Source organism: Podarcis vaucheri (genome assembly GCF_965113315.1).
Source record: "Podarcis vaucheri genome assembly, chromosome: 9".
Taxonomy (NCBI): Eukaryota; Metazoa; Chordata; class Lepidosauria; order Squamata; family Lacertidae; genus Podarcis; species Podarcis vaucheri.
In genome coordinates this window covers 30,213,909-30,226,465 of record NC_138767.1, presented here as the reverse complement: position 1 = coordinate 30,226,465, position 12,557 = coordinate 30,213,909, and the positions used below count along the sequence as shown (strand labels likewise).

Here is a 12,557-nt window from a genome sequence, read left to right as displayed (position 1 = left end):
ACAACACAGAAAACTGCTGTGTGGCATTCTATGGAGGGGGAAGAAGCACCAACAGCTTCTGTGAGAGACTCACTACTAAAATGGCTGCAGCTATTGGCAGCTTCTCCATAACCTTGTGGCTGCAGCAACATCATTACCAAAGAAAGCAGAGAGGGAGTGAGGAAGAGGTAAAAACTGCCCCACCTCAATAAGATACGTTTGTCCAAGGAACTATACATTGCTTTGCCATGTGCCTTTACAATATTTTCTATTGATGTGTGTGTAGTACTTAAAGGGACACACCCAAGTCAAACATGACCAATACATCAAAGTCAGGAATTCTCTTTTTCTATGAGCGTACTTGTTTTTTTAAACAACCCAGTGCACATCTGATGCTTGCGGATAAACAAAGCATCCAAAGCACTTACCACTGGCAGTCGCCCATGCACTTTGTACACATTAACAAGCACGGTAATATCCCAAGGTCGCAAAGTGAGGGGGTGAGCATGTCTGGCTGATGTGTCGCTCTCCTTTTTGTCAGCATCAACTCCTACTGCAGTCCACCCAGAGCTTGAAGAAGTTGACATGGGACAGTACGGGGCTTGAAATCACTTCCTCAAAATCAGTGTACATGTCATCTTCACCGAAATAATTTTCCTGGCAGGACCAATTAGCAAAACACATCATAAAAGAGCATAACGTAAACCTTTGACACCACAATAAAGCTCCAATCCCACAATCCATTTAAACTAATAAACAAGCTTTCATTTTTAAACGATATATGAATAGTTAGTATGATCAGGGTTAAGTATCTTATCATATGCTTCAGAGATGAAAAGCTTCCAATTACCAAGCCTTTTAAGCAACGAGGAAGGCTGATTTGACAATAACAAAACTGTATTCATTTTTTTTATAAAGTACCCAATACTAGAGCAAAACAGAACAAACTGCAAACACTTAAAACTTGGTGGTAGACTGCACAGCTCACTTTTCTCCTATCGCCCACATGAAAAGGCAGCACACACTGACCCATATCTACACAGAAACATCACACTCAGTTCTCCAAGCCAGAACTATCTAGACTTTCCTTCACACGATAAAATGACTCATAGTTCAAAACACTGCTTGTTCCACGTGCTTTAATAAAGGTAAGACCAGCGAGTTCATCATACCTTTATAGAAAGGAAGGCTTTCAAAAGAGGCCCGTATAAAGTTATATGGGAGTCTGGAGAGAGTTCCAGTTCTACACGGAGTCTGTCTGGTGGAAGCTCTGAGGGGTCAACAGGGAGACGGGAAGAACCAGAAGGGGATATACCCCTGTCTGTCATTTTCTGTGATGGTCTCGATGCAGATAAGATTGATTCTTCCATTTCTGACACTTGGGGGTAAATGAAAATAATTTTGCACAACAAGCTAAAACATTTATGGATTTATAGTTATAAAAACTCAAGGAAGCTTTAACGTTTGATATCAGGTAGGCAACTTCACTGTATTCCTTTCAGCACCCGCTGAAGACATTCTTATTTGGACAAGTCTACCCAGATGTTTAGAAAGTCTGCAGGATTTTTAATTTGTTTTAGCCTGTTTTATTGCATTTTTAACCTGTGTGTTTTTAATTACAGCTGTAAATTTTTAGTGATGATTTTAATGTTTTACCTTTTGGGATAAACTGCTTTGAGTTTTTCCCTACAATAATCAAGTGGCATGTAAATTGTACTAAATAAAAAAATAAACACATGTTTTATGCTTTTAGACCCTATATATTCACTGAACAAAGTATGGGTTGTTGCTATAATTACTGCTAGAAAATGTAAAAACAAATACAAACAAGTAAACTAGTTAACTTTGGTTACCTGACACAAGTCTTGGGCCACAAGCCTTGAAACACGAGCTAATCAATGCCTCTTTGAGGTCATCTTCCTTCTACTTTTGACAAGAACTGTACTGCTTGGATTCAAAGTATTCTGATTAAGCTCTATTTTCTCTTTCAAAATGATAACAGCTGCCATTTTCAACATTTTGAAACATAATAGGAACAAAGTTGGCACTTACATGACTGCTTTAACTGTTCATCAGCCTTCTGGGGATAAATTGGATGCCACACATAGTCAATTGTGAGCATAATGCTTGGTACAGTCCAGCATTCAACCCAGCCAGCCCTTCAAATAAAATAAAAGATTTTTGTGATAGCTGACTGCTTTATTAACCATTTTATAACACTGAGAGAAAACACAAGAACCTAGATGAATAGTAACACATTAGCTCCTTGTTACATTTTTGTATTTAGTAAGAGAAACAGAACTCACTCTTCTTGAGTCAAGTTCCTCCACTTTTGTTTGCTTGGTTTTTGACCACTTTGACTATCAGCCGAAACGCAAGACTCAGGGTTTACTTTGTTAGGATGACAATCTTTCACCAGCATAAAAAGAGAATATTTACTGGGGTGGCAGTCAGGTAGAAGTAAGTGAAGATCAAGACCTTCTCCCTGAAAATATAAAATGAATAAAAGACTTACACAATAGCCATACAACAGCGTCAAACCTTTATGGAAAATACTTTTAGCCTGAGGACTGGTATTTGCCCTATACCATTTTTGTACATTACTTTTTTGAACACATGTGCAACAAAAACATTACTTTCATGCGCAATTCATATCTACTGTTCTCACCAATCTAAGCTGAGTGTAGAGAATAACAATTTCAAGGAATGTAATGGGGAATTTACTATTTTATTCATAGTAAATAACATAACTTGCACTTTTAAAGAACATTTTATAGAAGGAATAATACATCATAACATTTTTACAAAGAGTTATTACTGTTTTGCACAATTACATAATGTATGATAAAATCAGTTACATTAAAGAAAATGCATATCACTGGAACAATCTCAATAAATTCACCGCAAAGCAAATAACCACATTTTCCTACTACTGTTAGTAAACTCATATATTCAAAGCTATACAAAAGGCACTGTGCTTATCGTTCCAAATTGTTAATCTTCGTATTTCTATTATTATTATTTAACTGAAGGCTACAATTGCCACTGTGTGCATGCCTTTAGAATAGAGATTAAAATGCCTAGCCAAAGATATGCATGTTATGAAGAGTTATTGTCCAAACAGAAACAGTTATTTAAAGTTTTGGCCTTCAATTACTAATGCAGTTACTTAACATTAGTCACACCAGCACTGCCACAGTCTTTTGAGATAACTGAGTAAAAGATAAAAAGCACTGGGAATATGCACTAAAGAATGAAAAACAAGATTTTTTTTAGAACAGTTGTGATGAATTCTTCTTCTTTAAAGCTCAGGTTTTCTTTGCAAAGAACGAGGAGGCATATGGAATTTATTGTTTTAATAGTAAAGCCACTTACCCTTAAAGAGAATCTAGTACTGCATGTGCTTGGAACAAAGTCAGTAAAAGGCAAGGAGAAAACTATGTTTAATGTTTCCCCACAGGCTGCAACATAAACTGCAAGAAAATAAAATGGAGGGGGGGATCAAATATTAATTATTTGTTAAAATTCTCTTAACAAAGACCACACTGGTGCTTCAGCAGATATAAGACAGGACAAAAAAAGAGCTTTTTATCATTCCTCTTCCTAAACTAATTACACACATGTATCACTCAGCTACAGAAGGTTAACAGAACAAGAAGAAAAACTGAAAGAATTTAATTCAATAGATATCATTTATATGGATAATGAAAGAGCCTTTTCCATTTTTACTCAGATTGAAAAGAAAGCTTATTCAAGCAGTCACTCGATGCAACCACTTTTCTCCTTACTGCAATACCAAGCACATGGATGGAGAGTGGCCCAGGGCCCCCCCAAAGTCTTTTGCACACAGCCTCATCTCTTCTGCCCCAGCCCTTCCATCCCTTCTTTCTAACTTATTCTTTAAAAAAAAAAAAAAAAACTTTACTTACTGAGTGACTTTTCCCACTGGCCTAGATTTGCATCTACATACATAAATAAGCATACGCAAATTGCAGGTAATTTGTGTCTTTTAAAGAACCAGCAACACATCTGTGCGGATCATTAAGAGAACAATGTGTCATCTGCATATTTCTGATCCACACATGGCACAGCCATGCTGCTGTAACAAAAAAGCAGGACTGTATCAAATGCAAAAGGGGACTAGACACCTGCAAGAGGAGGAAAAGGAAGGTCTGGTAACATCAATCCAGGTGGCACCAAAGAGCAATGGAGCCGAAACCTATCGTACACGTTTTAAATATATGAGTGTTCCCACTCTTTATTTATTTATCATTTAACATATGACAGCATTCATCCAGAAAATAATTTTAAAAACTCACAACCAACAAGGCGGGGCGGGGCGGGGAGCAGAGGAAAGTCACTCATCATCATTCATAATGAAGACCAATATGTTAAGACTATAAATGACTGGATAGAGAATGATGAGCTGTGAGCTTTTCCCAATAACAACAGTATGAGTAGTACAACTACTGGAAAAGGACAGTTTCTCAGCATGAGAAAGCATCCAGGAAGCCCAAGATGCTCCCACAAATGACTGAGTCATGTACAGTCATGCTGTATCCTTGTAATTGATAGATTCAGGACATTCGGGCAGGCTATAACCTGAACCATCCCTACGATGGTCACTGCCCTTGAAGAAAAGTCATCTGGCATCGAAAACAGTGTGCTCACTACAAGCACAGCCCTGAAAATGGCAGCACAGGTCAAATATATCATCAGGCCACACTGGTGCCCAGAATCCTCTGCTTGGACATGGGTTGGGCCCGTCATCCCTGACTTTGGTTTTTGTCAAAACAGGTGGATTTCTATCTGCTTATTCAGACGGCACATAAGCTACTCTTGTCACCTCTGAATTCATTGAGTTTTGGAATGCTCCTACTTGGAACAAGAGAACAGACATCTTAGAATTTTGTTTGCACCTGCTTCCATTCCCCTTTTGATGAGTCAATACCTCTTCAATATCAATTGCTTTCTAAATGACAATAAAGGACAAACGATACCCTCAGTGTTAAGGAATGCCTGAGAAAGGACACCCAATGAACGTATGAGAAACAGCTACCCTACCATGCAGGCAAATCCATACTTCCTGGTTAATCGCTATTGATTTATTTTCCCTTTCTGTGGAGCACTCTTTAAAATATACAATTAGCTACATTGAAAAAGTGGAGATTTAGTGACTGTAGGAACTGGAATCTATTAGTAGAACTAGCAAATGGCGCTGCTACATCAGGGATTTAAAGGCTTTTCACAATTAAAGGGGAAAGGAGATGAATATTATCTTCAGATAAGAAGGAATTTGTTTTGGTTAAGCATGTATTACTGCTGCATATGGAAAGGAGTGTAGCATGCCTGCTTTAAAATATTCTCACCATTTTCCTGTTGTTTTGTGGAACAATCAATCCAGTTGTGCTGATTTGCTGCCCAAATCATTTCAAACTGATGAAACATGATTTTAAAATTCCATGAATAGGGAACAAATGAGAAGATATCAGGAGCACTGTCACTAGACCAGTCCTGAATCAAATCTAAAAATAAAGGAGACATGTTACTGCAAGTCACTAGTGGGAAAAGACAATTGTAAAACTGATTATATGTTTTTGCATTAAAAAGGTAGTTTCTTTACCTTTTCTGTTGCATAATGCACTAAAAAAACCCTGCCCTGTTGCAGTTTTAATCTATGCATTCCCCCCCCCTCAGAAATAAATCCCAATTTGTTCAATGGGATTAGTTAAGTATGCAAAGGACCACACTGCAAAAAAAATTAAGCATCTATGCCTGCAATAATAGCAACAGTGATATACAGCAGTGGCCATTTAAAAAAATGGGACTTGCCCATCCTTTCTTCCCTCCCTGCAGCACTGTCTCCCTGTCCTCCCATTCATCTTTAAGATCTGCCCTTTGGATCAGATCTGGAGAGAGGAAGATGTCCTGTTGTACAAACCAAACTCCATCTCTACTACTTTAAATATGTAGTTAAAGGCATTTGTGGGAAAGAGAAATACTCATTTGCCTCATTCCCAGTACTGTAATCCAAACGGCCATTTTCAAAAATCTTAACGTTTGTAGTAGTCTCATAGACTGCAAAAGTCAGTTTTAGTGTTCTGTTTCCATTTTAGAATTTTGACTTCAGTTTTAAATAAGTATATTTCGGAAGACAAGAAATAATACACTTGAATGAGCTATCAAAATTTAAAATATTACAAGTGCTGAATGTTATGCAATCAAAGTAGTTCAACATTATTCCCCTTTTTTGCAAAAAGAAGCAAAAATGACTTTGGAAATCACCTCTGCTTCTCATTTATTTCATTTTAACTTCATGTTTGGCTTAGGGTGTTTATGAAATGAGCTGCATTCACAGAAACCTTTAATTATAAAAAGAATTAAATATAATTTGAAAACACAGCTGCAATTTTACACAGCTCAACTTCTATGGAATATTGTGGGATTACAAAGTAACATAAAAGACAGCCACTTGAAAAGTAAACATTCAGTTACTATTACTAATTTTGTTTTGCCCTTGTTTGTTTAGAGCTTTTGAATAGTGCTTGCTTATTAAACAGAAAGCAAAACAACAAGCTTGTATGGCCCAGGAGGATGGGGGCAAGGGTGGGGTTGAAGGGATGAGAGATTTGTTAATATTTCTAATTTAACACAAACATATGCTTCACGACAGTAGAATTTCTGTGAAACATGAATCATTTAGATGGCCAGTGCACCCAAACCTCCTTACTGAAATTGCTACGCAGGCATGTATTTTCATGCTCTTGTGATATAAAAAAATGTTCCATGGATGGGTTTGATGACTAAAGCAGTAGGGAGTGAACAAGAAAATAGTATATATTTGTAACAATTCTGAATAAGCATACATCTATGCAAAAACACACCCCATATTGATGTTGATACCATTTGAAAAAGCAAAGTACACAAAAACAGAACAGTTACCTGAAAAGAAACTTTTCTGAGCAAATATAAAGTGGTAGGTTGCTTTGTAAACTTCAACTTCACACTGCCATGACTGTGGCATGTTCCATATCCGGGGGTAGCAGGCATTAATATGAAACTAAACAAAATAAACAAGCAGCAGGGTTCACTCTTAATATGGTGATCAAAAGCCAAAATTAAATGACAACCATGTAATGAATGGGTAATTAAAAAATTATTTCTTCCTAAGATGAGGAGAGAGTTAACCCAGTTTACTCATGTTTAAGTCTGTCAAGTTAAAAGGTCAATTCCCACATGATTTATCTGAAAACATCTATAATAAATGAACTCAAACTATGTAATTTCGCCATCTGCTTTCACTGCAAAAATATCAAGTGGCTTTCGACCTACAGTTTTTTTTGTATTAAAAAAAGGACACACCCCTGTACAAGAAGCCTGCTAAATCTGGAAGACCAGATTCTGAGGCAGCAACAATGAAGTATTTTGCAGAACTGGTGTGGTATCTTGAAATGTGCAGCAAGTTCCAGAGACTGAAATTGTTCACAAAGACAGTCTGTGACAAATCCTCACACTGGCTGAAGGATCAGAAGAGGCTTTGTGGGCAAGGCAGACTGAATGAAAAGTTCCAGAAGGCAGGATTAAGCTAAGCCTGATACAGAAGCTCCACAATCAGAATCTCTGTGCTGTTTGGTTTGGTTTGGTTTGCTACTTTGCAGTCCAATGTGGGTGCTCTGAAGACCGGGAAAGGGTAATAATGAAGGAAAAGAATCCTTAACATACACCCAGGCTAGACCTAGCCAGCATAGTCTCTGTGGGGCTGCTCTCAAAAACTGAAATCTGCAGCTGATGCAGAATGTAGCAGCCTAGAACCTACATACCAAAGAAATGAACATCTGGAATCACTGGTTCCAGTTTAATTTATTTTAAATCCCCGTGTTTTTTTTTCAATAATTCCTTACATTCAGGTAAGTTTCAAAGCAAATTACAGTAGAAATCACTCAGATGCTTATGCAAAAGAATACTTACTGCCAACATTTCTGCTTCTAAGAGAGTCCGGAACTGCATACTGCTGGTGGCATCTATATGCAAAAGCTGTCCTTTAATAGTAGGAGAGTAACCTAGTAAACAGAACCAACAAATTCAAGAATTGCCACTATGTCTCTCTTCATTTTTTAAAAAATGTAGTGGTCCCTCCAGTCTATCAGTGCCTAACCCACAGCATGGACTGATAGAATTAAAAATTAAGATTTTTAGATCAGTCTTCTACTCAGTTAAAAATAATAATCTGATGCTGCAAGGGGGCAGAGCATCTTATGAGTACACAGTACAATTTTCTTTATCTACAGTGCTTTGGGAAAAGAATCTATCATGTCCTTGCAATAGGGAAATTTGCAAAGAAGTATACAAAGAATACAACCAAAGGCGTCATATCTTGAGTTCATCGCTTATTAATTAAGAACGATCAGCATGATAGTTCTTCAATGTTCCAGATCATTCATATACTTAAAAAGTAAAACTGTATCTCACTCCCAAGTAGATAGCACTGGAACTAAAGTTCACAAATCTTAAAGTATAGAAGCCAAGAACAAAAAAGTTTTAAACAATGAATGCAAGCTGTGGACCGACATAGATCCACAGACTGTAGATTCGAAAGGGACCATGAGGGTCATCTAGTCCAACCCATTCCAACGCAGGAATTATTTTGAGAAAATTATTTGGTATTACTGAAACTCAACCCTAACGCATGTAATCTTATTGAACCAGGTTCTGCAAGTAACTGCTCTTCTGGAATTATTTCAACATAAAACACTCAGTCTCAACCTACCATCTTCTGCTACAGTCATGGGAATGTTAACCTCCAAATAAGAGCCTGCTCCAACGTTTACATGAACAGCATTAGTTTCCTGCCAATAAAAATCAGACATTATTTTGATTATTTGAACTCAGACTAAATCACGCCTCAAGTTATCACTTTAGAAACGATTCCAGGATTTATGAAAGGGAACTAGTAGACCACAGCTGATTAAAAGCTTGATATACATTTAAAAAGTAAAAGAAAAACTCAATGAAGCTGAAGAAAAGCATGAGGAGTATTCATCTGAAGCTATAAGAATGGCAACAGATAACAGCTAGACAAATTAATGTTTGCTCATGAACAGCATACTATATTTAGTGGTTATGATTCAACAGTCCTCGCCAAGGTGAGCATTTCACTTTGTGAAATTTTATTCACAACCAGACGGGTGGAAATATTGTTAGTAATTTAAGTAATATATTTTGATAGGTTATGATTTATGTGATCAGCCAAAATATATTGGATATGAATATTTACATATAGTCAAAAACAGAATGACAAACAAAGAAAATTCCATTTTATTTCAGTAGACATCTTTCAAAACTGAAATAATGATATTTGAAAGACTAATCTAAAAAATATACACGTATATTCCCAGATCTCACATGTAGATATGTCTTTCTTATTTACCCTATTCTTTGTGAAGAGCAGATCAATAGTGGCATCTGCAATGATATTCATACGGAGCTCAAAAGCAAGGATTTGTCTTGGCTTCCCAGGCTGTGGAATTTCTGAGACTTTCATGACTTGGTAATCTGGTGGGAAAAAGAATTTCCACAAACAGTCCCTACAAAACAACAGCAGAATATTCATTCAGTTATTCATCTAGAAATGATTTTGAGCTATTTATATATTTTCTATAAGACACTCTACACAGCACACAAGAAGCAAGAACATGAACTGGAGAGTGAAAAAATATGTGTTTTGCTATATTTCTCAAAAGGCTTGATTAGTGAAGCTATATTCCAGATTTATCTTAAGGCACTATAAAATTCAATTACCCTAGAAACTGAAAATAGAAATAAGAAAACAAAAAGATTTACACAGCTGACCTTGTGAAGTTAACTAATGAGATTTTAAATAAATCAATGTTATTTGAAAGTTACAGTAAGCATCCAACAAATGCTAACGTCAAAATATAAGATCCACTGTGTCCTTTAAACAGTGCATATGAACTCATATAAAATGCACTTCTGTACGGAACCCAACCCTGCTCCCTGGAGGAGTAAAGGGTAACAGGCTGTAGAAGTGAAGCATGCTACCTATCCCTGCCTTGTTCAGCACAACTTATTCAAGATGAAGTTGCTAAACTTCAACAAAATTGTCCAGAGAAGGGGTGGAAAGCTACAGACCTTGGCCTAGTTTTATTGCAGGGGGAGCCAGGATGGAGAGGGGGAGAGGGGGAAAATACGGAATGGGGAAAAGCCAAAATGGATGAAGCAATGGAAGGTGGAGAAAACTCTGTGGAAGCAAGCAATATTGACATATGGCAAGAGGGGTTTAACTCTCCCCTGACAACCCACTGCATGGAGAGAAACAGAAAGAAAGTGGTGCATCTATTTTTGGCTTTACAGTCATACCTCGGGTTGAAGTAGCTTCGGGTTGAGCATTTTCGGGTTGCGCTCCGCGGCGACCCAGAAGGAACAGAACGTGTTACTTCCGGGTTTCGCCACTTACGCATGCGCAGATGCTCAAAATGATGTCACACACATGCGTGGAAGCGGCAAATCACGACCCACACATGCGCAGACACAGGTTGCATTCGCTTCAGGATGCGAACGGGGCTCCAGAACGGATCCCGTTCACATCCAGAGTTACCACTGTATACCCTTCTCGCCCACTGTTGACTTTGGCCCTGCCCACCACTGCCAAGGGAATGCAGCCTTCATTAGAAAGAAAAAGGTATCCATTCCAGACACTGAGATCGTAATCTGAGGTCCTTATTCATGTGTCCCCTCCACAAGAGGTCCAAAGGGTAGCAACACAATAACAGGCTTTTTCTGCAATGTGGAATGTTATCCCCAGAGAAGCTCACCTGACACCATCTTTATATAATTTCAGGTGCCAGGCAAAAAATTTCCTCTATAACCAGGCCTTTGTCCTTCTATTTGTAGCCATTTAAAAGTGGGATGGATGTTTTTAATGTATTTCTTTTTTCTCTTTGTTTTAATGTATCTGTGTGGGGGGTTCTTATCTGGTTGGTTGGTTGGTTGGTTGGTTGAAAGTTGCTTTGGGTTGCTCTGGGCAAGATAAAGCGACTAACAAATTCAATAAGTAACAAAATAATAAGAATCATTCTGAAACACCAATCTGCTTTTGAAAAGCCAAGTTGTGTTCCTCAAACAGGCGATCAGCACAGTGGATCCAGTGGCAGCCTTACATAAAGTTATTCTTCAAGATTCAGGATGGAAAATCCCTATGAACAGATGAAATGAGTTTCCAGGGAAGCACTACTGTTCATTCACCACTGAACACTTGATCAAAGTTGTCTTATAAAAGAGCAATATGAGAACTCTGTAGCCCCAAACTTTTAGAAGACATCTGGTACAGAGGCCTTCCTTTTAAAATTATCAAACTGGAATATGTCTAATCTCTGAACAAACAACTACTCTATAAACATGCAGGTGCATGAACATGGGTGTGAACTATAGAGAAAGCAAAATTCATAACAGTATAATACAAGCAAGCATATATTTTAATTTTAAAAAGGGTTGATGTCCTCAAACTCTAGGCACATGAAAGTAGCTAGGACAACTTTGCTGGAAAATCTGTTTTGATTATATTCTTCCTTTTTTACAGTATATATAAAAACAAAATAATTAAACAACAGTACCTTTGCCTGTCAGCCCATGGACCATAGTTGAAATCTGTTCCTTTGCCACAAACTATATCTAATCCCCAACAGGGCGGGAGGTCTTGCAATTTACTATCCTCATCACTTGTTTCTCCCTCATTAGTTTCCTCTGATTCTTCTGGTACAAGCCCTGTATTTTAGAAAACAGCAGAAGCATTTTAAATATAACAAATATTCAAGGAACATATCTGTAAACTACTACCAATTAACATAGAACCATGTACTTATTACTATGCAATTAATATATGCAGCACTTTTTTTCTAGAAAAAAAGGTACAGGAATGCTTCCCTGTCCCCCGTGCTTGCGCGCCAGCCGAAGACACAGGGCTGCTCTGTGGATGGGCAGAGCTAATGCGCAGGGGAGAAGCTTCCCTGCCCATCAGTTCTGCAAGGTGCCTTGTCCCTCCTGCTTGCATGAAAACTATTTAAAACTAGTTAAAAGTAACTACCAGGGACTAGAGGGGCTGGGATGCTTTGGGGTGACTTGAACACTCCCCCCTCCCCCATACTATTTTCCCAATCTAAAAATGCCTACTTAGCAGCTGTTTACTAAGCAACTATGAGAACTACGTACTTGTAACGATTTTTAGCCTCTGAGCAGAAACTGAACTTACCTGGTTCATCCATATAATAGTAGATATCAACATCATTTGACTGCATCACAACAAAACCTTCACCCATTAATCTTGGTGGTCTGTTAAAGAAGAAAGGGGGAGATATAAACACTGTGCACTCTAAGCTTGTGGTTTATCTGGGTGAGCTAACCAGGAGCCTAGGTTCAGATCCACATTGTACCAAATCATGGCTCAACTCAATTCAGCAGCAAAACAACTAAGGAGGATCAAAGTGGCTGTACTCTCTCCCAGAGCCCGCACACTTAGCATGATATGGTTTGGCTTAGCATGATATGCAAACCAGAGAACAGAA

At 37.9% G+C, this 12,557-nt stretch overlaps 1 protein-coding gene across 1 annotated transcript in view; it reads right to left on the bottom strand.

Annotated features, from left to right (window-relative positions):
• Window positions 1-12,557, bottom strand: part of BLTP1 (bridge-like lipid transfer protein family member 1) — a 101,139-nt gene that overhangs the window by 69,700 nt on the left and 18,882 nt on the right. The window contains 13 exon segments of the mRNA XM_082238478.1: window positions 408-566; window positions 568-636; window positions 1,152-1,357; window positions 2,032-2,138; window positions 2,286-2,464; window positions 3,355-3,452; window positions 5,349-5,504; window positions 6,922-7,039; window positions 7,948-8,039; window positions 8,747-8,825; window positions 9,407-9,563; window positions 11,610-11,760; window positions 12,245-12,324. Of these exon segments, the coding sequence (XP_082094604.1) occupies window positions 408-566; window positions 568-636; window positions 1,152-1,357; window positions 2,032-2,138; window positions 2,286-2,464; window positions 3,355-3,452; window positions 5,349-5,504; window positions 6,922-7,039; window positions 7,948-8,039; window positions 8,747-8,825; window positions 9,407-9,563; window positions 11,610-11,760; window positions 12,245-12,324 (1,651 nt within the window).